Source organism: Cyanistes caeruleus, chromosome Z, assembly GCF_971803275.1.
Source record: "Cyanistes caeruleus chromosome Z, bCyaCae1.hap1.1, whole genome shotgun sequence".
NCBI classification, from domain to species: Eukaryota; Metazoa; Chordata; class Aves; order Passeriformes; family Paridae; genus Cyanistes; species Cyanistes caeruleus.
Window position 1 is genome coordinate 3936109 of NC_141732.1, and position 27474 is coordinate 3963582.

A 27474-nucleotide genomic window follows, 5' to 3' on the forward strand; every position below is an offset into this window, starting at 1 on the left:
CTAAGGTCACAGTATAAATGACTTATCTGGTTCTGATTTCAAGGGAGAAGTGGTTTACACGGTGCTGGTCCTCACCCTTCCAAAGAAGCCTTTAAACCCGAAATCCTTTCACATTTTTGGCTGTGGGATGAGGAGCAGGGAAGGTGCTGGTGGGAATGGCAAGCAGGGACTATTCCAGCTGCCTCTGAGCTGATTTTACAGGCTCATTGGAAGAGGGGTCAGGAGTCCACAGGTCCTTCACCAGCCCCAGGGTTAGTCCTGTTTTATTTCTGACAACACTTTTGGTTGGTTTTAAGTCCTTTCCCCTTACCAGATGCTGGTCTGTTAAAATCAGGGAAGGTAAAGCTATGCCTGCTTAGCACAAATAAAGCAACAAACTTTTTTTTTTTAATAGCTAGGTGTTTGGGTTTTTTTTCTCTTTTAAAGAGGGGGAAAGAACAGAGTGACACAGATGAGGATTACAGCTTGTTTTATGGTATAGTCTTCTCATAGGTAGGTATAACATCCAGTTCATTTATCTTCTGAGTGTTTTTTTAAAATTAAATAGCCATCTCAGAGGAAGTCATTGCTGCTTGCTGATGATTATCATCTGCAATGTGTAGGGAGTGGATAAGTGTGCTATACCTGCTGTAGTCCTCAAGACAGACCATGGCATGTAAAAATTTCTGTCTAAATTACAAATTAAAAATAACATGAAAATTAAAAACTGTTAGGAGAAAGCCTGTGTCCCACAGCAGTAACCACTCACTGTTTCGTGTGGTTTGCTTGGGTTTGTTCTGTTAAGTGGCCTGGAAAAGTGAGTTTTTCTGGTAAAATTGCCATAATTCCTCTCCCCATTCACCATATCCTGTGTGTTTGAAAACATAATTCTCTGCTGTTGGATGTTATGCTGTCATGCAGGTACAGCTGAGCTCCACGCACCAGGAACTCTCTCTCTTTGCTGGGATGCATCTTCTGTGGCCCCAGTTAAAGCAACAATAATTAAAAAATAGCTGAATAACTTCACACATCTTTTGATTTTGTATCTTGGAGGGGGCATGCAGCCCTTTGTGTGGCATGCAGATGGCATGAGAGACCCCCTTGGTGGCTGCTGGGTGAACAGGAGGGTATCACAGGTTGTGAGGCTTTGGGGGTGAATTATGGACAGGTGAAAAAAAAACCACACCAAACCACTGTGAAGAGGCTGAGAGAAAGCAGGGAAGACCAGTTTTAATTTGCTCTTGGTTTGTCCAGCATGGCTTGTTCTGCTGTGGGGTGGTGTGACATGCACAGTTCTGGGGTCATATTTTGGCTGTGGGGTAGAAGGTGATAGAAGGGCTTTATTTTTTTTATTTATTTCTTTTTTCCCTTCATTATTCTCTTTCTTGATAGGAGGGAAAATAACCCATCTTCTGCAGACAGCGCTGCCAGAGGTGCACTTACTCTCTAGGACAGAGAATGCTGCATTTGCCTTTGGCCTTTTTATAGCTCTCTTTCAGTTTTCCTAATGGAGCCACGTGTCTGATCCTTTTAGCCCAAAGAAACATTTCAGCATTAATGACTAAGAAGGAGCCAGGGCTCTGTGTGTGCAAGAGAGGACATCAGGAACTCTGTGGGAGGCAGATGTAAATGCCCAGGTGGTTGTGGCTCTGCTGAAAGGATGAGAAGTCTGTGAGGATGGAAAAGGAAAACAGAATTTTAATGAAATACAACAAGTTTGCAGCTAACTCGTGCTCCTTTTGCCATATGTGTGGGTTCTCATTTGATGTTTTTTAAATTTTTTTTTAAAGGCAAGCACAAAATAGGCATGGAAAAAAGAGGGTGGAAGTGCTCAGCTGTATCAGTTCTATCCTTCCATGATCACCTTTTAACCACTGAGCTGTTAACACATCTGTGAGCTAGAAGTGGTAGAGAAAGGTTACAGAGCAGTCAGGTCTTGCAAAATCCTGAGTTGTTTAGAAAAGTGATGCATTTCACAGTGGATTGGTTTTAGTCCAGCTGAATACCCCTGTGGGAATAAGTCTGGATGATGCACAGTTCACATGCAAAACTAGACATTGCAGGGGTTTCATGGGTACATTCCCCCAACTTCTTAAAGTACTTTATTTACCAAGCAGCATGGAGAAATTTAATAATATAAAAAAAAAATAAGTTATCAGGGAAATATCTGTTTTCTTTTGAGCTGCCATCCAAAGGTGCACAGGGAGCTAGAGCATAGGAATTGTCATTCTGGTTTTAGAGGAAAGGAAGGAAAATATGTCCAGGGCCATGCCTGCTTCTTCAATTTGCTTTGCACGTGATGGTTTTCAGATGTTGATGTTTGTGACTGGGGTTTGGAAAGGAAAGGATTTGTACACAGGATTTGTATTTTTGTTCTTTTAAAAAGAACAACACAATAATTTTTCTTTAAAAAGAAAAATACTTTCACACAGTCTACTAAGATATGTGGGAGAGGAATATGTTTCTGGGAGTGGAAAATGCTCCTTTCTTAGGCATGCTAAGCTTTGAAATCTTCTTGTGAAGTTTTCCTGCTAGATGTGACAAAAGAACGTGGAAGTAAATATAGTAGTTTTCAAAGGCAGAAACCACAGCTAATGATAACTGTGCAGCATTTGAAATGTAATTTTGAAACTGAAAGTTGAAGACCAGAGACTCATCAAATCATAGGGATGGATAATCTGAAGTACATTTGGGTATGTCATCTAATTATCGTGTATTAAAGGTTCCTGAAGCTTCTCTCCCAGAAGGAAATGGGAGAAAAGGTAGGAGAAGATGGGTCTGAATGTTATACCATGAAAAGTTACATATGTGTTCATGACAGAGCTAGACATCTTTATTTGGCCCTGTAATCTAAAGGAAACAAGACTGGGGGCGTGTGGGGTGTCTTCAAAGTTCCAAGAAAACCAAAAGTGTTAGTGTTTGTGCAGTGTCAGTGTGAATGAATGGCTAAAGATACAAACTCAGTGCTTCTGAGTATGTTTGGGATGGTCACAAAAGCCTCACAAATGCACTGTGCTCGGTTTTGTTAAATAATTAAACACATGTTGTGGGACTGAAGCACTAAGAGCTCTGTGTGAGTGCTTGGAATTCAGCTGGTGGGAGAAGCAGCCCTTGGAAGAGAGCCATTGTCCACAGGGATTTCTCAAGCAGCTTGGCTGTGTTTAGCCAACAAGATCTCCCTCCTGTTTTGTCAGGAGTGCTGAACAAATAACCTTTTGATTTTGCTGCCATGAGTTTAGAGAAGCTGCATATCAGGGCTAGGAACAATCAAACCTGCTGTGAGTACCTGGTGCTTTCTTTTGCATCACACAACTGGATGCCCTCCTGCCCCTGCAGAACCGAATTCTGCTAAAGCAAGACATCCACAGAGAGAGCTTGAGGTCATCTCTGCCTTTTACCTAGGCTGTGGTTCAAAATAAACAAGCTGCCCATAGATGCTGATGCTATTCTGGGACTGCATGGTAATTCCCAACCAAATAATGAAACTGCACGCCAGCTTTTCTTGCATTAAAGCTTTGATAGAAAAAGGGTGGCCAGCTGAGCCAGAGATCTGCCCCCACAGCCTTATGGTTAAGTCACTTTGAGCCTGCCAGGGTTAATGCATCTGTTTTCCATCTGCTGGTCTAATGATACATTAAGCTATAACACAACATTAATTCCCGGTGCCTTGGAATATCGTCCTTTGTGCCTGTGGCATCCTGATTGACTGGGTGAATTCTGGAGCAGCAAACAGCCACATATTGGGATGGTTATACTGAATGATGAGCTGAGTGTTCTTTGCTTAAAGTCTCTGTCCTGCTGTAGTGCTGTGGCAATTGACCTGTGGTGTAGGTACGGCATAAATTTAATTTTCACGCCCTGTGACCTCGGCTGAACCATTGGAAAGGCTGCTCAGGGCAGGTATGAGGCATTTCTGGCTGGCTTGGGTTATGAGATGCTGAAAGTAAAATTAGCCACCCAATATTTGACAGAAAATAGCTGAATACCAAGCGAAGAGTCAGAGAGAAATAACTTAATAATAATAATTTTGTCAGCTGGCACAAAGGAGCTGAGTTTAATTGCTGTAAATTCTGTTTCTTGGAACGATTAGCATGTCTAATTAACAATTTTGCAAACTGGATTCCCAGGCCTGTTCTGCAAACATGCAGAGTATTTGATCTTGCCAAGAACCTACGGAGATGGACCTTTTTTTAAGCAGTAGGATGATGATGGCCAATGCAACAGCAAGGAAATTTTGACCCTACTGAATTCAGTGAAAAACTTATCCTAAAAATCAGTGGATTCAGGTCATCTTAAGTGCTGGATCAGAGCTCTGGAAAGTTGCTGGAATTAGGTGGAAGGTTCCTGGTGGAATCTGTGCTGAGAAAGTCAGCAGGGCAGGAGGGGCTCCTTTTCTTCTTCCCCCTGCTTATGTTGCATTATTGGATTTACATCTGGCTCATGATGAGCTTTGCCTCGCTGTCTGCAGCTGGGCTTTGTTCCTGCCACAAACTTCACAAAAATCTGGTTTTTTTCCCTTGGTGTGGAGTTTTAAAAAAGCAGCTGTCCTTGTTTTTCCAGTGTCATGAGCCTGATGCTGCTCTTGGGTCAGTCCCACCAAGCTGCTGGGCCCCATTAGGTGCCAAATAAATTTTGGAAGGAAGCAACTCTGTTGTTCTGTATGCTGTTCCATTATAGAACCTAGGGCTCTATAATAACCTGTGCCTAGGGTTGCAATTACTTAAAAATTTAAAGCCCAAAATTAAAAGTAGAGTTATTTTTGTTAACTTCAGCCCTTGCAGAAAATTAGTAAATACTAGCCTATGCAATTGGGACAGATGTTCCAGAGAATGCATAGATTTTAATTTTTTATTTTTGTTTTTTCAAGAGAATAAAATAAAGCAAAATACATTATGAATTTGTGCATGGCAAAAGGAAAGAAACGTTGGATTACACCACATACATGTTTAAGAATAAAATGCTGGTGGACACTGTAAAAATATTAAATTTAGTGTTAGAGTACTAATATTAAGATTGTGTGTACAATACCCAGGCTTTACCCACAGCCAATGTACATATTACTCTCAGCAAACCCTAAAATCCACTAAACTCCTTGTGCACATTGAAAGCCTCCCAAAACAGGAGGAAGTAAACTCCTTGAAAACATACAATTCTTCTTAATAAGATAACCACTAAGATGCAATTCTTGGAATGAATCCTATTACTCTTTATCAGATATAAAAGGAAAATATGTGGTCAGTTAACAGGTTAACTGCTCTGTCTGTTTTTTAAGCATGCAGACAGGCATGAAAATGCTTTATGTTTTCATCGGACCTTAGCATGAAGTGATTCCATGAAAGCCTTCTAAAAATGAAATTATTAGAACCTTGGTGCACCAGTCACATCTCCAGCTCTCCAGATCACCCCAAGTTTTCCAGAAAAGCCAGCTTTCTGAAATAAAGTTGCACTAACACCTTAAGGTGACCAAACCTTACAGCTCTGCATCACGTTTCTCCTCACAATTTAGACTGTAAGTGTTTTTAAGAAGCACTGAAAGCGAAGCATGAGACTCAGCCTGGCTTGAGAAAACTGCCTTTCTGCCTCTGCCACTCCTCCAGCTGAGGCACAATGTGAATTTTCAACCAAGTGAGATGCAAGGCAGTGGAGGTGGCTGTGCTGTAAAGGGAGGGCCAGGGGGGTCAGTGAGAAAATCCCCCTTGGCTGTGGTGAAGTCCCAGCTGCAGGTCACTGCACTCAGCAGCCTTAAAAACAGTGGGGTAATCAGCAGGGACAGCTTGGACAATGTGTGCTGATCCCCAGACTCCTGAAATGAGTGAAAAATTGTGTCAGCTGATGAGCCAATGTTAAATTTTATGGGAGGGACCCAACCTTTTTTTCCCCTGTGAATGTTTCTCTGTGATTACATGGCCAGGGAGCTCCTTGATAATAATGATGAATGGCTGAGGTGCCCACTCAGTCTTACTCAGAATAGAGGTTTTTTTACAGCAGCATTATCTAAAAAAGCCCCACAATACAGAGAATAAGAAGTTCCATGGATCTGGGATTTATTCCTTGGAGTAATTAACAGCTCAGTGAACTGAGGATTTAATCCTCTGTTCTTTGTGGAAAAATAATAAAATTGGTAATAGTTGCCATTTATTTTTATTTCATGGAGTGGTGAGGCTTTTTTTTTTTTTTTTTTGGTTAGCAGAATCAGGAAATTAACAATCTTGTTAATGTGTTCTGCTTTGAGATGTTGGTTGTCATTGCAAGGCTGCTCTGCCAAGGACAAAGGAACGGAAAATAACTTTGGATAATGTAGTCTATAAATTACTTTCACCTGAAGAGTTAGTGTATTCCTGTGCTGAGCAGATCCTAGAAAAAATAATGTTAATTAACTGACTGGCAGACATTTGTTTCAAAGGCAAAAAAATTAGGAGTAGGAAAAAAAATGTTATTAAGAGAGAACAGAGATATCATCTATTTTTAATTATTCAACAGTATTTTGTAGGGATGAATCATTGCTGGCACTGCTAAAGCAGAGACAAAATATTTAGTCTAACACTCTGTAAAAAAAACCCAAAAACCTCTAAATGCTCCAGGCAGATCTTGAATGCTTTTTCTCTGATTCCTGTGGATCTTTACTGAGTTTTATTTTGTGGAAACACACAGAACCACAGAAACAATTAGGTTGGAAAAGAGCTCTGAGTCCAACCTCTCAGCCAGAGCAGAGCACCCAGTGCCACATCCAGCCTTTCCTTAAACACCTCCAGGAAAACTGATTCCACCACTTTGAGCAGATTTATTTAATTTTTTTTCCTTTTCCTTTTCCTTTTCCTTTTCCTTTTCCTTTTCCTTTTCCTTTTCCTTTTCCTTTTCCTTTTCCTTTTCCTTTTCCTTTTCCTTTCCCTTTCCCTTTCCCTTTCCCTTTCCCTTTCCCTTTCCCTTTCCCTTTCCCCTTCCCTTCCCTTTTCCTTTCCTTCCCTTTTCCTTCCCTTTTCCTACCCTTTCCTTTTCCTTTCCTTCCCTTTTCCTACCTTTCCCTACATGTAACAAGAAGCTGCTGAATTTTGGGGACAGAATTCCCTCCTCTAGCTGTTACGGCTTTGTGTAGGGAAGCAGATTGGCTTGGACAGAGCACCCTGACTCTGACAAACTCTTTGCTTCCATTCAGTTTTACTGATTTTTTTATTTTTTTTTTTTACAATGCTGACTGTTCTGTGGGGGATGTGGGGACAGACCATGCCCTCAGGGCAGTCTCTGGGAGGCTGGGGACTGCTAGAATGTGAGGAAATAGTCAAAGCCATGAAATAAATCTGTGGTTTGTGAAGCTTGCCAGAGGACCTTGATAAACTGCTGCTCCAGTGTTGGGTGTCTTTTTAAAAGGAGTAATTTTAAAAGGTAGAAGCCACACTTTTCCTCCTGGTATGAGGCAGCAGTGGAGGTGGACACTGGAATTTTAGAGCAGAACTCTGCTAGAGAGAGATGACCAGTGCTTGGTGGATTTTTTATTCTGTCACCTTTGTATTAGGCTGCCTAAACTTTGCAGCAAGTGTTGTTGCAGCAAGTATTAAAATATTAACACATGAAATTTGCAAATGCGTCTCTGCATTAAAACACACAGGGGAAGAAAAGGAAAACCACTAAGAAAAGAAAACTGATTTTCTCTCTGGCTTGATGGTGATACTCGTGATGAATAGGCAAATTTTGAAGGTTAACCAAAGGATACAGGCAACTGGCATAAAGCTTTTATTGACTCTGATATTTATTAGGATGTGACAGTAAACACAAGTGAATAAACACTGTTGTGAAGCTGTCACAACCCAGGCAGTCTGAAGCTTTTTGGAATTCGTGTTTTTATAAAAAGCCAGTGCTGAAAGAAATTTGCCATATTTCACTCCTGCAATGGGATTTCATCCAACATTTTAACTTTTATCCAATGATCAGGTCATGGCACCATGCAGTGGCTGCCAGCCTCCACTGGGACCATCCCCATCATTCCTTTTGCTCTTCTCTCAAGCTCCTGTTCCAGATTAGCCTCATGTTTCACCTCTTCACCTGTCGAGTGAAGAGCTCAGGATCACCCTGTTCACTTCTGGGGATGAGCTCAGGAGGCTGATGCCTCTGCAGAGCTCCAGGTGTTCAGCTCTGAGTGCATTCCATCATTTCAGCAGACCTGGGACTCCTGCAGGTTGGTGTGTAATTCAGAGAGGGTCAAAGCTGCACGCTGAGGATGGTGGCTGCTGCTTTGGGGTGCTCAGTGTGAGGTGCTGACCCATAGCCTGGTGTTCTTAATTCACTGGTGCTTAACATCCAGCCACCATCAGTGACACAATGGAAGAAGAAATAATCCAAGATGCTTAGATTGCAGGTGAAGCTCAGTAGACTTCTCCTCTTTTTTTTTTTTTTTTTTTTTCCCCAATTCTTTGTCATCAAGTGTCTGCTGTCCCAGTTCTCATTGTAATCAGTGCTTTACCTCAAAGAGAGAGAGCATGAGAAGCATGAGGCAGGGTCAGAGCTACAATAGCCTGAAATCCTTTCTTATCCATGTGGTTGCTCCTACCTCTGTGTGAGCTGGGTGCTTTACAAGCCTCGCTGGGCTGAGCACTGGGGAGATTAGTTTTCTCCAAACTAGCTTATGGTCTAGGTAATTGGTTTTCTGAGGGCTTAAAAAATAAAAATTGTAAATCTGACGCAAGGTCAGTGTTGGTTCTTTGCTTATCTGCTCTAGGCTGTTTATGAGAAGTATCAAATGCATTTATCTCGAAAATGCTTGGAAATAAAACCGTGTAGCATTTTGTGGCTGTAGCTGGAATATAAAGGCCTTGTTTAAACCTTTGGTATCCTCACATGAGGACAGGTTTACACCTTCATCTGCTGGGCTGTTTAAACCCCCAATTTGGTCTTTAAGGTCTCTGTGAAACACAATAAAATACCTACTGTGGATGCCTTATGAACTTTATGTTACAGAGATCCTCAGGCTGCTCCTTCCTGAGGTGAAATGTGCCAGATCATGTCTGAGGGGGCAGGTGCAGCAGAGGGAGGAGTTATTAATTCAGTGTTGATGGAAGTACCAATAACACACAGGATTGTAAATTCTCTCTAAAAAATCCTTTTTCTGTTTCTCTGTTTCTGCTGCATCTCTTCTGTATTTTTCTTTTTATTCTTGGATTTCTCAGCCTCCTTTGGGCTGAATACTTTTAGGATCCTCCCTCGTGGGGAGCCCTTCTTACCTCAGTTCTTGTGATTAGAAGAAAACTCTCCAGCTGGTTAGAATCTTGTTTCTCGTGTTTATTAAAAGGTCATCACAAAACTTAGCAGGTCTCTCCTGGCTATACAAGGTTAATCTTTGCAATCTGGTACATTTCTTTCTTCTGATGGTACACACAAGGCCTTGTGGCACACTTCGTGTCTGATGCACACAATGGCCCCAAACTATGCAGTTCTTTTATCTTTATACCTATTTTCACCCAATTAACAATAGACATGTATATTATTTTTCTTAATGACCCAATGACCCATCACCTCTGTGCTGCACTGCGGCATTTTCTGTCCAATCACTGACTATTACCCAAAAACCCCTAGGAGAAGAAGATGAAGAAGAAAGAGGAAGGGACAAGAGACAGCACCCTAAATCCTCCCTCTTGTCTCCTGTTCTCTAAACTAACTTTTCCACCCAGTGATTTACAAAAACTTTCTAATCTACACACACTTTTAGCTTTTTCTACCTAACTTTAGCATTTGTTTTCATGTATCACCATGAAAACATGCTCATGAATTTCATGTTGTATGAAATTCAGTGTTTTTCTGGATCTTATAACTAAGTATCAGAAACAAGGGCATAAACTCTGTATTCCAGACTCCAGCAAGAATAAGCTTAGTTTTCGAGGACCAGTCCCCAAGGACAATCAGAAGCTGGAAACTGAGTCCCATCTCTCTTTTCTCCTCCTGGCAAATTGCAGATCCAGTCTTTCACAGCTGCTGAAGCTGTGGTTTCTCTGACTTAGTGCATGCACCTGTGCCAAGATGAATGTGGGAGTTAATCCCCCCATTCCTGCCCTCCTTCTACTCGTGCCCATGACCTCCCAAGCCATGCAGCTCAATTGCAGCATAAAAGGATCATTTCCCTTGCAGCAACTTATTTTAAATTTAGACATGTTCTGAAACCCAGGAGATCAAAGTATTTTCAACAGCACAAGGGGAACTCATCCATAATAAAGCCTTTAAAGCCAGCTCCTTGCCTGTAAGCTGATTTCATTGTGCAGAACGGGTTGGTGGCTCACTTTTTGTGACTACAGGGTTCTGTGACTATCCTGCATCTTGGGCTGGGAGTAATTGGCAGCTGTGAGGCTGGAGTGGGCTTTCAGCTATGGCACACAGCACAGAGCTAATTTCTAGTTGCTGTTTGACTGCCTGCTATTCGGCTGTGTGCTGTTTGACTGCCAGTTTGAGCAGCCAGGGGTTTATAAAGGCTGAAAAAACTGCAGTGGAAGAGAAGAACTGGAAGTACTTCACTGGACATTGCTGCTGTAATCAGGCTCTGCTGCCACTAAGGTTTAGAAATTAGAGACAGCTCCCTCAGCTCTTTCAAATATTTCATACATGTACAGGTTGCTTGTGCCTACTGGCCCTCAGCCCACTCGAACAGATCCCGGACAGAGTTTGATTTTAAAAAGCTTCTGCCAACCAAATCAAATTAAATAATGAAATATCAAGTGGAAAAATGAAAAGCTGAGGGCGGCTGTGGCTCAGTTTTCCCCATGAATCTGTGTTAAAGGCAGGTGACACAAGGGCACTTCCAGCCCACCTGGGCTGTGCCTGTTCACACTTCTCTAGGAGCACAACCTGCTCAGGGGTGTGCAAGTGCTTCCTTTTTTTTGTCTCCTCCCTGAAGACTGAAAAGGCAATGAATCAGTTGCCACCTCCCATTTGCACACACAAAAAAACACCCCCAAAATCCAAGTGGAAGTTTTCTACCACCTGGACTCCCTCACCTCCTCCAGTGCTGGCCTATTGCAATTAACAACTTTTGTTGATCATTAGGCTTCTGTTGTTTTGCCTGTGACAAAAGACAAGTGTGCTCTGGCCTGGGCTGAGGTTGTTTAGTATTTTGGGCTCAGACAGTGAATCTCCTGTCTCTGTTTTGCTTATTTCAGACCTGCTTGGCAGCTGAGAGCTGATGGCTCTGTGCAATGAGACAGATATTCTGAGTTTCTGGGAAGGCTTGGTCACAAATTCCTATCCATAATTAATTCATCCTCTGTCTGTATCAGCAGCCAGGGATGCAATTTGCTCGAAACAGATACTGACTGTCAGAAAGGACAGATCTGACAAATATTGGAAGCAAATATGTGTTTAATTATTGCAGTTATTGTGTGGGACTGTTCAGCTTTGGAGATGAGCTGCACTGAGGAGGGGCTTGAACAAGGCTTTGGCTTAGCTTAAACTAATTTTTGTCACTATTTAAACTCAGTGTTCTTCATTAGGGCGACAAATACGTTGTATGCCTGGAGGATGTTGCACAGACAAGTATGCCAGGAGTATTAAGATACATTTTATAGAATGATGGGATATCAGGGATTCATTCTGCATCCACAGCTGTGGTAGGAGATAAACCAGGAGTTAGAAAGGAAGAACAGCTGTTGGAGGATGTCAGCTTCCTTATAAAAACACAGGGGATTCATTTGATGGGAAAAATGAACAAATTTAAGGACTAGTATGACTAGCTGAGAACAATGCCCAGATGGCATGGGAAATGCAATTAACCTTTGGCAAATGCAGCAGGATCAAAATGACTATCCATTTGAAATTAAATGCAGAAATTCACTACGATTCACCAGTTTATTAAGATGTTTGTACATAAAGGGGTCAGTTTTCCAACTTCAGCGTCACTGTTATCGTAAAATACTTGTGGAAGTATTTTAATTCTTCTTAATTTAAAGACCCAGAAACACCCACTAAAAATCTCGCTAGTCAATGTCAAGGAAGGTAAAAGTGACGGAGATAGCCTAACATGAAACAAAAAATGATTGAATCTTACTTATCCAATTTACAGGGTGAAAAATGATGTTTCCAGCAATGGGCAAAAGCTAGGAGACACGGCACTTAATGAGGAGATTTGTTTCAGTGCTCTTCCCTAACAAGGTGTAATTTCTTTCTGACCTGACAGGCTGCTAAACCTAGGGATGCCATTAAACTGGTAATGAAGTGCCACGCTAAAAATAGTCTTACAGCTTTCTTTCTGGTTGCCAGAACCAGCAGAATCATCTGTATACCATCTCAATTTACCACTGTGTGCGAGACACCTCTGCGTGGAGGCCCCCAGGGAGGAGGAGTGTCATCTTTTCTCTGTCCCACAGAGCAGAGTTCCCCTGCTCATCAGGTGCTAGACAGGCAGACAGAATTGGGGACCTGGGGACTTGATGCTGTGTATTTGCTCACCAGGTTTTGGATCAGCGTGAAGCGTGCCTTGAGAGCTCGGTCCTGAGCCAAGGAAAGTGCTCCTCGTGGAAAATGTGCCTTTGAAGCTGTCAAACTTTACATTTCATGGGCTGTGTAAATATAGATTGCTCTTGGTTAAGAGATGGAGCTGGAGTACGTAGCTAGGGCTGGTTTTTAGGACTGCTAAGGTTTCCATTTTTAGGTTTCATTGGTAATTGTTTCTACCTGAACTCACCCCAATTGCTGCTGCAGCCATTGCATTGTGTCAGGATGGCGAGGGAGCAGATCCCAGAAATTTCCACAGCCCTACAGCTGCCTGAGGCTAAACTCTGGTGTTTAGAGTGGTGGAGGGGACAGAGACCCACAAAATCCTGCATTGTGAAAGATGGGAATCAATCAAGAGTTTGTGGAAAACCTACATCCTAAACTTCCAGCAGGGTTTTCCTTTTTACCTGCCTCAGCAGCTGGCAATGGCAGGAGGGCAAGTCTTGGAGGAGAATCTTTTAATTGCTTGTTTAGTTAAAAAAAAAAAAATATTTGGAGGATGAAGTAGACTGGTAAAACACATTGCTGAGAGCAAGTAAGTATTTTATCTTTCTTTTTACTTCTGCCTGTTCACAGCACCTCCAGAAAACCCAGAATTTTGCAGCCCCCAGGACAAAACCTGGAGCTCTTTGGTTCCTTTGCCCTTTGGCAACAACTAACTTCACACAGATTCTTCTGCAGCAGAGCCAGAAGGGCTCAGCCAAGTTTTAGCATTTCCAGGCTTCTGGATGATTTCTGTGCCATCGGTGATGTCTGACGATGTGCAAAGTGGTACAAAGATGTGCAAAAGTTTTGATGAGGCATAAATGAATCTTTAATAGTAGTAGTAGTAATAGTAGTAGTAGTAATAATAATAATAATAATAATAATAATAATAATAATAATAATAATAATAATAATAATAATAATAATAATCTGCTTTAAAGGTGTGGTTGAAGGAATATCACAATCATCATGCCCTTAGTGGGACTTGGTCCTGGTGTTTGGGGCTGCTCCAGGTGTCAGCCTGGGGAAGGTGAAGGTTTCAGGGTGACCTAATTGTCACCTTTTTGATGCAGAAGAGAGGCTAGAGGGAGGATGGAGAGAGACTGTTTATAAGGGTCTGGAGTGACAGGACAAGGGTTAATGGCTTCAAACTAACAGAGAGTAAATTTGGATCAGGTATTGGGGGAAATTGTTCCCTGGCAGGGTGGGCAGGCCCTGGCACAGGGTGCCCAGAGCAGCTGGGGCTGCCCCTGGATCCCTGGCAGTGCCCAAGGCCAGGCTGGACATTGGGGCTGGCAGCTCCTGGGACACTGCGAGCTGGCCCTGCTGTGCCTGGGGTGGGAATGGAGGGGCTTTGGGGTCCCTTCCATCCTCTGATTCTGACACACAAAGCTCCACCAAGCTGCAATAATACTGTGGCTCATGGATGCGGTGTCCAGTTTCTGGATTACACATACTCAGCTTCTAAAAAAGGATTACTAATTCTCTGGCAGTGAAAACAAATGGCAGAGCCTGCTAAATCATGCTATAGGAATCTATGAAATGTCCTGCAGGTCCAATTACATAACAGTATCATTTTTTTTAGCATCAGTCTGTCTCACTGCTGTTCTGCAAAGTTCTAATACTCCTGTACCACGCTGGTCATGGGCATGCAAGAAAATCTGCATGTCATGGTTAATTTCAGTGCAGAAGTCACAGTAACACACAGAGTGGAATCCCAGCTGAGATCAGCTCAAACCCACTCCAGACTTCCACTGCCTTTATTTCTCATCGGAATAAAGCTGATACCTAGTTCTCACATCTGAGAAAAGCTTCATTAGAAGCTCAATGAGCACAACCTCTCTTTAAAACTCCAGTTTGGAAACAAAGACTACTCTCATACCCTGCACACCTCTGTTTTGATACATTGTAATTTAACCTGAAATCGTTCTGGTACCTTCATATTATTTTTTTTTTCCTAGCTTTCGTTAGAATTAACTAACTTTTTGTTATTTTTCTTGTCGGTATTTCTCTTGGATTTGATAAGGACAATAATGCTGTCAAATTTTACCTCTGCCATTTTGATTTAATTCTGTCTTGTAGTTTTGATTCACTAGTGCAGCATTTCAGTAATTTGCTTGAGGATTACTGAAGAGAAATTGAATTATTTGTGCTTTATTTTGCAGCCATAACTTTTCCTTTCCAGGTCTGCACGTCAGATCTGATTTGTTTGACCATTGCCAACTTCATGTGACAATGACTAAAAGCATTCTTGGTATCCTCATTACTGGAAAAGAAATGGAGCTGTGCAGTCCCCACAGCATTTAGTTTTATATAACACATCACATACCCATGTAAACCTAGTTAGTGTAGGGAATTATCGCTGATTTTAATTAACTCACAATATCCCCATGTGTTTGTCTCATTCTGGACTGGAGTGGAAAGTCTTGGAGTTTGATGAAAAACTCTTCCCTCCCCCCAAATTCAAGTTCAGAGGGAAATCTTTATGTAAATATTACAGAAACCCATGGAGCCCACGTTTTGCTCCTGCTGGGAGAACTAGACTGATATGGGAACAGGAAGGGTTTATCTTCTCATGTGAAGGGAGATGCAGCAAGAATATTTTTAGCTGCTTCTGACTGAAAAAGGGTAAAAAGGGAAAATGGAGAGGAGCAGACCTGCATTTGGAGGAATTGTGCTTTCTGAAGTGTTCTCCTCTTTTTCAAACGAGGTATTTGGAAGACTAATTCCCCCATCGTCAAACATCAATCACTCAGCTGCTGCCAAGTGAAACACAACAAGACAAAGTCATGCAAAGTAAATTCTCTTCAGGGAAGTGGCTTGTTAGATGGCACCTCCAGAAACACCTGGGGTGATCCCACCGGCTTAGAAGAAGTGAAAGCACATATTCCCCATGTAAATATATTAGTTTGGGGCATGCTTTGCAAAGCATCACACACAGAAGGCAAGTTCCATGTGCTTGCAGGCCCAGGTGATTCACTGCTGAATAAAACATGAGAATTGAATCCACCCCGTGGGGTTTTCAGCCTTGCTGGGGAACTGATAAACACAATACCCAGGGAAGAAGGAAAAAGGGCTTCTGATTGTGCTTGGTGCACGTAGGCTTCAATGCAGAGCACCTGACTACATTTTTAGTAATGCAGGTACCTTGCAGACAGTGAGATATTTGGGGTGAATCACATGGAAAGGAGAGAAGTCCTCTGTGCAGGAGCTAAATGCTAATATTAAATTTTTATGCAGACAAAGACTAAGGAAGAAAAAAAAAATAAAAATTAATATGGAGGTACCAGAACGATTTCAGGTTAAATTACAATGCATCAAAACAGAGGTATGCAGGGTATGATAGCAGTCTTTGTTTCCAAACTGGAGTCTTAAAGACAGCTTGTGCTCATTGAGCTTCTAATGAAGCTTTTCTCAGATGCAAGAACTGATGCAGCCAATATTGCCAAACTCTGGAATTAAAATATAAAGCTATTAAAAAGAGAAATGTTTTCAATTTTCTACTTAGTTTAATTTGAAAGTGGGCTTAGTATCTTTTCTAAGTTTCATGCATTGAGCTGTTTTCCCGTCAATAGTGAGGAGTATGAATGCAATAATTGTAACAGGATCATATTCGTGTGCAGTATCGACTGCAGGAGCTGGAAGAATCAAATGTACTAAAAACAGGCAAATAATTAACTTAGCAATGATGGGCAGAAGAATTAGCATTTTTGTTAAGCTGTCTGTAGAAATACCCTGACCACGTTTCTCCAAGCATCCCCCATTAGTAGTTAAAGACATTTTGCTTTTTGCTGTCCCTTCTTGCCCTGCAGTGCTCTTGCCTCCATCACCTGCCAGCACTCTCTGTGCTCTCTGCTGCTCAAACTCTTGTGCAGACACATGGCTTGCTCACAGCCTCAAAATCTGGGTGGATTTGGCCACCCTGAGCCTGGTAAAACCACAATTTAAGAGCAGATCCCATTTGTCAGAGAGTTAATTTACACAAGATTTACATGAAAAAGAGCTCATGAGCAAACCTCAGGCTCGAAGCAAAGCCTCAGTTATTAACTATTTACACCATTTGCAGTTTAAGTACGTAATTTTCAGCTTGGCCTTACCTGGCTGGGAGGAATCAGTTTGGATTCAGCTGATGTTTACCTGTGTGAGGAAAAAAATAAAATAAAAAAGTCAAATTAGGGGTTTATTAAGTGGGCAGGGCAATGATCTTTGTGGTGCTGGCAGCTCTCCTGTCAGCCTGGCAGAGGGAATGGGGAGGGCTATTTTTGAATGTGAAAACCTGGCCTTGGGAGTACATAAATGTTTAACTCCGAGTGTTTTCCCCTGAGCTCCATCCTACAGCTGTGGGACAGTAGCTCTGAGCCCAGCCTAAATGTGGGGCAGGTCAACAGCTCCATCAAGTGCAGCGCACTGGGATCAGATCTGACTGAATTTTCCCTCCTAGGACCTATAGGTATTTCACTAAAGACTTTGTATTTCACAGCAGCATTGGTCCTCACACTGTCTCTATTCTCCCCAACTGCTGACAGAATATTTGAAAACACCAGGGGGTGTTTAGGTGCAACTCCTGTTCCGTTCCTTTGGAGCACTCTCAGAGGGTGAAATGAGCACCCTGCACTCACAGATTTTGCTTTTTTTTTAATTTTTTCCTGACAAAGCAAGCAGGTATGAAGCACCTCAAAGGAGCAGAGGTGCTGGCTGGTGCAGTTAAAATTGCTGCTGCTGGAAATTGCCAAAGGCAGAGGTTTTCTGATGAAATCCCAGGTAATTGGGTAATTTCAGCAGAGAATGGGGCTGCTGAAAGTTTTTCAGTTCCCATCATGAAGGAGGTGCCTCATCAGTGAAACACAGAGTGCAAAAAAAACCAAAAACACTGTCACTCTCCAGGACTTGGTGATTTTTTAGAGGTGATCCCTGGCTTTAAGGGCTGACATGGAGCTCTTGGTCCTTTGACAACTGCTGAGAGCAAATTAAATTCTCATCTTGCACATTTCAGGCCAAGAAGTGCTTGGCTCATTTGTATAAAGTCACCAAATTTAGAAGAGGAAAGAGAATCCAGAACTTTCTAGTGCAAAAACCCCAGACTTCTGGGCCTTTTAACATGCCAGCTTTGAGTCCATAAGCAGATCCTAATCCTCTCACTGTGTTTTGGAGCCTAAGTGTGAAAACAATTGTGGTTTAAGCCATGTTCTGGGGCCAGAATAAGCAGGAAGTTTGTGGGCAGGAATGGGGAAATAGGGGAGTGGGGGTCTGAAGCTGATGTGGCAATGAAAAAAAGGGAATTTAGGAACATGTCAGAATAGGTGCCTTTGTAGCCTATGAAGAAAGACATTTCTGCTAGAACAAAAACTAATACAAGGGAAGAAAATATACATATTTCCTCATACCATGGGGAAAAACAAAAAAGAAATTCTATTTCCAGTCCAGTTGAAAACTGAATTTGTATCTTCTGGGTTTTTTCCTTATTAATGCAAGGCTAAAATGCCACCACCAGAAATACTTAAGGTATTTATTATCACCTGAAAAACTTTCATTTCAACAACCAACAAAAGGATACAAATCTAAGCAAATTACTCAAGTTAGTGGCTGTGCAGGCATATAAAGCAATTTATTAGAGTTCACAGTGCCAAAAAGGCAGTCTATTGCTCTCATGGAAAGTGGTTCAAGGTTCAGTACATAACAAAATAACAATGATTTATGTGGGCAGCGAAGTTTTAAATGCATGGTCAGACTCTTGAGGACTATTTGTGCTGGACTGCTTCGTGGTGCTGCCTCAGACCAGCACTCAGGTTTTTTTTTGATGTACTTGTTTATAAAATTGCACTTTGAATGCAGCCTACTGCGTGGCAGTTTTTAAAAGCCCCTGGAGCTCTCTGCAGTCAGGCCAGATGAATGGAAAATGCTATTTACAACCTGAAAAATTAATAAAATGTGGGCTGGAACAGAGTAAAATTGCCCAATGTCATCTGGGTTTGATATTGTGCTGCTTTCTGTATGTGGAAACACTTCTGTATGTGAAATCTGTCCTCCTCAGCTGGTGAACAATTACCACATCTTCCTCTTGCACCTTTCAGTGGTCCCTCACAGCTCCTCACAAGGTGGTGGTGTAATATAGCAAGTTGGATGCTATTGGCCAAAAACAATTTTCTCCAGCTTTCTTCTCCTTCCTCACCAGAACTGCCGTGTCCTGGAGCTGCCTCTCTCTCTGATGGCTTTAGAGCTCCAAAATGAGCAGGTCAGGCAGTATTTTTTTGTCTCCTCATGCTGGGTCACATGCCATTATCAAGTGTAGGGATTTGTCTTCTCAATTTAGAGAAAGCCATTTTTAGAGAAAACTAATTTTTAAAGAAATTAGTTTTTATATAAATGATTTTTTTTTTTTGCTATGGGGGGGGGTCTTGTGGAGCTGCAGCATCCATGGTTTCAGCTGGAACTGCCAGTTACTCCACCAGCTCTTTACTCAATATTTGTGTATTTGAAACCAGGAGGGCATCCCCTGAAGCTCTTTGTGGTGGATTGTGGAGGGGAGAGTCAAGAAACATTTCAAACTATTCCAGATATGAGTGTCTGAGAAAGGAAGCACATAAAACTTGATGTTTGTCCACTAAAACAGGATTTTCAGGTGCTCCAGGGGTTCTTACTTTGCATAAAGTGTTCTGGCTATTCCACCTTCAGAGTACCCTGCTTTGTTTCTTAGTAGGTAAAAATCTAGGAGGTTTCAGAGTGCTCTGGAGTTGAGAATTTTGGTTCTTCTCCTGCATTTTTTGGTGGGAAGGGGAAACTGTGTGACCCAGTGAGTGCAATGTCTGCTTTGGTCTCTGGAGCATCCTAAAGTGTGGCATAAAATTATTGTCTAAACCTTGGTGAGTGAGAGGTGAGTTCCTGTTCCCCATTTCTAGAAACAAAGGCAATGCATGAGCTTGTGACACTTGTGCCAGTGGAGAATACCTTTTTCACACAACCTCTTTGCTGGCACCTTCTGAAAACCTGAATTTATTACTCAGAATTTATTACTGAGAATGCAGCAATTTGCATTCTGAGTATCCAGCCAGAATTGATAGCAGAAAAGAAGGTGGGAGGTGCCCCTCCATAACTTGCACCATTCTTCCAGCTTGCAGGAAGACAGATTATTCTATCTGTGCTCCAGATCTGCCGAAATCCCAAGTGAAAAAACTGTCCACACATCGCTGAGGTCCAAAATTCTGGAGTAAAATGTGCAAAATTATGTGAAAATACATAAATAGGAAACAATATCTGTGAAAGCTTCTGAAAACTAGGGGGGGGGGGTGTTCTGTTTATTTAGGGTTTTTTCTGTTGTTGTTTTTGTTTCTTTGGGATTTTTTTCTTGTTTGTCTTTTATTTTTTTTTTTTTCTGTGTCACTACATGTTTGGGATTTTTCTGTTGGTGTGGAGTTTTTTCTGGTTTTGGTTTGGTTTGTTGCTGTTATTATTAATACCAGTAATAGTTATTTTGGCTGTCTTTTTAAAATAATGCAGCATTTGTTGGGAAAATGTCTCCAGATGGGATGCTAGTGGTTTTCCATACGCATTTTTAAGCTGATTGGTGCAAGCTCGTGTCCCATTTCTTGAAACTAATGGGGTGAACTCGTGGGAACGTGGAATCAGAAAGGTGAAAGGGTTTCCAAGTTTGAAACCATGACTGAGAGAGGTGGAATAAGTGCTATTCTTAGCAGAGATGCTGGAAAAAGAAAGGAAAAGGGAGCAGCTCCCCAAGTTGCTCCACGTTCAACATTTGCAGCCCCCTGCTCGAAGTGAAAAGATCATTTTGTCCTGTGCAAATCTCAGCCACTCACAGCTTCAGCAGGAGAACAGCACTGCTTTAAAAAGGCTCTGCTATGATAATTTGTCACCCTGATGATGCTTTCTGGGTCTGAGAACTGGGGTGAACTCATGCACAGCCAGGGAGAGAGGAACAGGGATTCCAGCTGTATTCCAGCTCTGCAGATGGCTTCATCTTTAAATTCCATTTCAGGGCATTGATGCTGGTTCTTAGCATTTTATTTGAGTGCAACTCAACTGGAGTGGCAGTGCCTTGCTCACTGGCTCTTGTTGAGCCTTGTGGGGTTTTTTTTTGGTACATATCAATCTCTTAAATAGGAATATAGCATCCTATAAATTATTATGGGGCAAAGGGTGTTTTCTGCACTTGAACCTTCTGCCTGGCTTCAACATGCCTTCAGATAATATTGCTGGAGTTTATTGGTTGGTTTGTCATAGCTTTTACAACTACTCCATGAAGAAAATATCTCCAACACCTCTACTTTTACTCTGATGCCTATATATATATAGGCATCAGAGTAAAAGTGTATATATATATATATATAATAGTAAAAGCATATATATATATATATATAGATAGATAGATAGATATATAAAAGTATATATATATATAATCAGGGTATATGAAAAACTAGGACTAATGACAACACAGGAAGGAAAAAACAAAGAGCTAAATACTACCACACATTCATCATACCAAATTTTGCCACTTTTCTCAGAATTTTCTGGTGTCTGGAATAAATATTGATATTCTGTCTTCCCCAATTTAATATTGCTTGTCTTCATAAACATTATCTATAATATAAGATATAAAAGATAATTAATATAATATAATATAATATAATATAATATAATATAATATAATATAATATATTTTATATCTATTATCTATTATCTATTATCTATTATCTATTATCTATTATACATTATACATTATACATTATACATTATATATTATATATTATTTTATATATATATATATATATAATTCCTGGTTTTGATCTTTATTTTCTCTTTTATTGAGGCATTTTTTGACTGATTTCCTCTTGTTTCAGGTGAAAAACTTTATGACATGACACATACATATGGGTAAATATTGACTTTGGGAGTTTGTGGCTGTTAGGATTTGCTATTCCTTAATGCCAGCTTTAATTTAGGATTTGCTTTGGATCTCTGTGCTTCTCAGGACAACTAATCTCCATTCTTTACCATGGTGTTCAGTATTAAAGCACATATCACTTAATTCTGTAATTGTATCTCTTTTCAGGCACATGCACTGATTTTGTGTGGAAAGGGTTCTTCTGAATTCAGAAAAATATGTTGTAACTTTCAACTTCCTTTTAAAGAAGTAGAAAGGGATTACCTGTGTCTGCTCTGCCAAAGTGAGGTATCAATGCAGTGCTGTAGGCAGAAATTTGAATTAACATTGCTGAGATATAGTCAGATTATTTCCCGTGGGCTTTTTTTTTGCATTTAGTTGCATCTTCTGATGCTCCAGCAAATGCTCCAAACTCATCAAGTGAGTGATGGATGTGTTTGTAAAGGCCTGGATGGTCATTTCACATGAAATGATAAACCCACTGTTGTTCTTAATGGGGTCAGTGAAGCAATCAGGGAAGAAATATATAATTCTGTAGAGTGGGTCTGTAAGCATGATACTTCTTAGGCTTTTTTAAGTTTAATGAAGCAGCTACTCAGCAGCTGAACCTTCTTGTTAAACAGTCTCAGCACGGATTTTAAAACTAAAACGTTGCTGAACGCCACGGTCTCCTTGGAGAGTCTGTGGCTGTTATTCTCTTGAAATGTCTGCATCTTTTATATGTTAATGGTTTTGACAATCAGCCATTTGCTTCATTTTCATTGTAAATGAGGCCCAGAGTCCGATTCCCTTCCCCATTCCCTGAGCACTCTCTCCCCTGTAAGCTGTCTCATCAGCCTCCAGCCCGCTCCCTGGGGTGTGTGTGGTCTGGAAATAGCTGAAGTAATCCTGCAAAGCAAACGCTTTGCCAAAGCATTTTCCTATTTTAGATGCCTTTCTAAGAACACGAGTCCCTGTGTGGAGAACTTGTGTGGTGCAAGTGGTCCAGCATCCTCAGCAGGGCTCTGCGAAATCTTGCTGCCAAGGACATCCCTCCAGGGGGCTTCCAAAGGTTTGTGCTGCTATTGCTCAAACCCAGCAAAGTCACAAGGTTTGTGCCTGTACCCCTGAAGAAACACCCCTGTTTACAGGGTTTTATTCCTGGTTGGTTTTTAAAGATTCTTCTCAGCAGCAGCGCTGGCACCCTGCAGCTGTGGTGGGTGATGCAGAATATTTTGTTTTTGAGGGGGAAGCTCCTGATTTTGACAGGGGAATATCACCACTGCAACCTGCAAGGTTTACATGGGACTGCAGCCAGGTGTCCTAAGGCGTGCTAGGGAAACTTTCCCTGCTTTTTCAGCGGGGTTCACCCACCCTGTGTGTGTGATTTTGCTGCCTGGCCCCAAGGGGAAGGCGGCAGGGTCACAGCCTGCTGGAGCCCTCCACCACCAGGAGCATCCATCCCACCAAGGCATCAGGGAATTTACACGCCCAGACCCCTTGCTCCCAGCACAGCCCTTCCTTCCCCGTTGCTGTGGTCGGAAGCACCTTGCAGAACACACTCACAGCCATGTGAGAAAGAGCAAAGCAGAGGAGAGAGGCTCGGGCAGGCTGTGATTTCTGCCTCACCTTGTGGCATAAATTACCGCTGCGCCCAGGCTGTGATTAAGTGGGTTCGTGTGACTAAAGCCCTGTACAGGATTAATTGCCAGGTCTGTGCTCTGCTGTGGGTTGGTGATAGAAGACACTAAGCAGCAGTGAAGTTTTTTCAAAGGGGATTTGAAGCTGATCAGCCACTTTCTCCTCTAGTACATCACTTTCCCTGTTGGCGGACAAGTGGCAGGCGGCCTTTAAATTTGAAAGTGCACAAGGGTGAAGACTGTATATTCATTTGAAACATTTGTGGGGGGGAGTGACAAAGGGTTCAGCCTCTCCATTTATCACTCATGACTTCAGGAGTCTGCAGAGAGAAGAAAGCAGAGTTGCTGGCTTGCTGCTTGAGGCCGGTGTTTATTTTTGTGACGCCTAACGCCGTAAACCCCCTCTCCCTGCCGAGCGGGCTTGGGAATTTTGGGTTGGGGAGTGAGGGATGCTCCTTCTCACGCCAGGTGTTGGTCAGACAGGGAGAGATGTGCCCCACAGCACCTCCCTGTCCTGGTTCCTGCCTAGATGGGGACCCCCTGCCCAGCGCCATGAGGACGAACCGCTGCAGCCACCTGCCTGGAGTCCCTCCGGAGTGCCCGCGCCCCACGGCCCCCGATGGCAAGAGCCTGCCCAGCAGCAGCAGCAGCGGGGGCCTGGCCACCAGCTGTCCCCAGTATGTCATGCAGGTGTCCTCCAAGGATGGGCAGCTGCTCTCGTCCGTCGTGCGGACCCTCGCCGTGCAGAGGTATGTGGGGGGACAGAAGGAGGGACAGGCCCCTTCCCACCTGGTGTGGTTAAACCCCGGTGCCAGCATGGTGATGGTCACCCTGCAGAATGCATCAGGCTTCCTAAACACCCCACAGCTGGCGTGCTGAGCAGCCAGACAAGCTGTTCCTAGCACCAGCTTTGCAGCTTCTGCTGTTGCCCAAGTGATCGACCAGCTCTTCCTGCTGCTGGTTTAGAGAGGCAGATCAGTGGTGAAATATATTGTTAATCTATGCCTTTGAAGCATGCCTCAGGCTGGCTTTGTTCTCATTAGAAGCAAGAAAGAGTATTCTGATGTGTTTGGCCTTATCCAAACTTGATGCTTGGATCAAAATTAAATTTGTCTTTGCTGGTGGCGAGCTGGAAAGACTTCATGGATCCTAAAGCAGTGCAGAAGAAATACCCACCTGCAGCCACACAGCAGGGATGTGCCTGGCACAGTTCTCTTGGTATCACTCCTTGACCTGTCTGTGGGGTGTCCCAAAGGGAGGGAAACCTTTTCCAGGGAGAGGAGGTTCCTGCCTTCACGTGCTTTTCTGAAGCTGTGGCCCTGCCTTCGGGGTACCCTCTCAGCAGCCCTTTACTGTTGGCCAGTGGAAATAATGTTTAGGTCAGGGGATCACCACTACATCAAGAAGTGCCCAGCTGAGGCAGAATTACAGCCTCCCTGATGCACTTTGGGATTTCCTGAGGCGCCTGCACCGCTGCTTTGTGAAGAGCTGGGAAATACAAAATACAGACGGACGTATCTTCTGCCTCTCATCCGCCACTCTGATGTTTTTCATTCTACACGTTTCCCCCCCCCGCAAAAAGAGGAGATATTTTAAGCAGGAATACCAAAACCATTAGCCCAGCAGCTTGGATTACCAACCACAGGGCAAAACACCCTTAAATACAAATATTTCTATTTGACGACCGAGCCAAAGGCCATTACCGCAGCCTGGCGCTCTGACCAGCGGTTTTCTCTCCCTCTCCCTCAGCAGCCCCTTCAATGACCGCCCCATCTGCAGGATCTGCCACGAGGGCAGCAGCCACGAGGAGCTGCTGTCCCCCTGCGAGTGCACGGGGACGCTGGGGACCATCCACCGCAGCTGCCTGGAGCACTGGCTGTCGTCCTCCAACACCAGCTACTGCGAGCTCTGCCACTTCAGGTTCGCCGTGGAGCGTAAGCCCAGGCCACTCCTGGAGGTCAGTACCTGGGGCACGGCCCTCAAAACTTATTTTTTTCCTGGCAGAACCATGCCTGCTTTTTCTGCCAGCACCACAAAGCCTCTGCAGCCCCACTGGGGTTTGGCAATACCAGGGTGGGAGCTCAGGGGAGAGGGTGGGAAAGAATAAAATGCTTCATTTTGGAGTAAATTGGAGAAAATGGTCAGAATGGGGTGGGTGGGTTTGCCCCCCTGCCAACCTGAGTGGAGGTTTGGGGAAACAAGTGTGCAGCAGATTCCTGGAATGGCCAAGCCAGCTTGGCAGAGGGTGGGGGAGAGGTAAGGAGCAGCTCCTGTGGAAGTGTCTGGACCCAGCGTACTGAATGTAGGTCAGAAATTTATTAATTCATTTTTTTTCCTTCTTGCTTTTGAGAGGCAACAAACTTAGGAGCCTTAGAAACCCAGTTTGCATGTCAAGCCCACAAGAAGGAATTGCTCTTGTTCAGTGTCTGGCATGTTTAGCCATTTGTGAGTGACTTTTTGGCTTCTTCTTGCCTATGTGCCAGACTCAGCTGTGAATTGGACACTTGTTTCTCCCTTATCAATGAAAATGCAGTTTTTGCCAACCATAGATAGCAGCTCCATGAGGTTTTCCAGGTTTTAGGGTATTTGTGGTCGTCAGGAAGAGGAACCCAAACAGGTTAAATCTCTTGACACTGTTAATGACCTTTTTCCTCCCTTATTTTATTTTGGAAAAACATTAAATTTAGAAAAGCAAAGTTAACGCTTCTTTTGGAATCAAAAGTGAAATACAAATAACATTTGACAAAACTAATGAGAAGCAGCATTTTTTATACCTGCTGGTGACACATGCAGAGCTTGGGTTCAGGACAAAATATCTTTCCAGTGCATCTTAATTATTCCTTTAAACTGTGTCAAAACTGGTGGAAAGAAGTACATTACTAAAAATGGGTAGGGGAAAGCAGCATTTTTATTTTTTTTTTTTTCTCCTGTTCACAGAAAAGAGGACACAGGACAGAACTGAGTGCTGGGAAGGGGGTCAGGGGATGAGCAGTCCTGGAGCACCAAAATTAATTAAGATAGGCATGCACATTTTGTTTCTAAGCCTAAGGATTTCTTCTTTCTTCCTCATGATACCCCCACAAAAGGTACTTGATGTGGGATTTAGCACAAGTCCTGCACCCAGAGCAAGGCTTGGCCAGCTGTGCTTGCTTGCCTCTGGTTGCTGTCTGGTTCTCCTCTCAATCCTTGGTGCAAGAATGATGCCACTCTGAGTCTGCCCTCTGAGAAGAAAGATAAGAGATGCTGAGGCATCACAGTTTGATTTCAGAGCCCAGCCTCTCGAAATTGTTCCCTTGTGATGGTTCCTGGTGAGGCTTGTGCTGCACAAATTGGATGTGGTGCTGGGCAGAGCTGATGATGATGGAAGGAGATGAAAGCAAAGCTGACCCTGCCCAGGCCTGCTTTATTTCTCCCTGGTGAAATGAGATTGCTTTTTGGGCAAAAGCAGTTGTAAGTAGTAGAAACAACAACAATGATATGTAGAGTAATAATGGCAAACCTGCCAGTTGTTCCTCAGCTGAGGACAAATGAAAACCCTGAGCAAGAACATTTCTGAAACCTAGCCAAGTGTTTTTATCTTTACTGCTCATTATTTTCTGACTTCTCAGGTACTTAAACCCACAGTATTTTAAGTGCAGAAATCAACAGTTGGTTGCAGTTGCAGGAATGGTCATAAAAACCCCCAATCATTTGTGATCTTTTAAAGGAAATATGTTTTGAAGGAAAATAAAGATGTACTTTCAAAGCTGAGAGCAGCAGAGAGAAAGAGTAACCAAAATGAGCTGTATTTGTATATTTTATTATATTGTATATTTTATATACTTAATTTTGCAAGGGGCAAATTAAGCAGAAAGACAATCAAACCTCTTGATTTCTGTCAGAGTAATTTAAATTTGTCCTGGAAGTTTCTAATTATTTGATACACAGCGGTTTTAAATGCAAAGACCTCCTCATGCAAGTAATTGCAGCAAAAATCTGAAAGTTTCCAAAGCAGGACCAAAGCAGAAGCAAGTTTCCAGATTCCCTCATCTTCTGTGTCCTGAAAGCACTTTCATGCCTGTCTCTCTGTGTGACCTGGAGTGTGAGGACATGGAAGGAGGTTTATCAGGTGTAATAGGACCATTTCTCACAAAAACCCTCTGGTAACATCTGGATGAGTGACAAGCCAAAGTGGCCACCTGCTTTTAACACCTCAGTGTGTGTAGGTTTGGGGTGGGGTGTCAAAGTTCTCTTCATTTAGGGAGGTAATTAGTTCTCCAAAGATTCCCCTGACCTAGATAATGGAAAGAGTAAATGGTCCTCCTCTCACTGGAGGTGAATGATGAGTTTTACCAATGTGTTTTAGTAGGTCAAGAGAGGCTATTGTACTCATAAAGTGATGTATAGAGCACAGACTCTAAAAACCTATCCAGTAACTCCTCAACATTCCTTGTCTCAGAGTGAATACATCCCATTCAGGGGTCAGTGACAGGTAGTGAAGAAATTCTCAAAGCAATCAGTCATCATATTGATCTTTTCTCCAAGAGATCT

At 42.7% G+C, this 27474-nt stretch overlaps 1 protein-coding gene across 3 annotated transcripts in view; it reads left to right on the plus strand.

The window, feature by feature from the left end:
* Positions 1 to 27474, plus strand: part of MARCHF3 (membrane associated ring-CH-type finger 3) — a 57007-nt gene that overhangs the window by 15672 nt on the left and 13861 nt on the right. The window contains exons 3-4 of one of the 3 annotated variants that reach the window (XM_086867324.1): positions 21282 to 23693; positions 24694 to 24901. In XM_086867324.1, the coding sequence (XP_086723450.1) occupies positions 23251 to 23693; positions 24694 to 24901 (651 nt within the window). In that variant the 5' untranslated portion in view covers positions 21282 to 23250. The remainder of the gene's footprint in view (positions 1 to 21281; positions 23694 to 24693; positions 24902 to 27474) is intronic. The other 2 variants (XM_023945061.2, XM_086867325.1) reach the window with 2 other exon arrangements.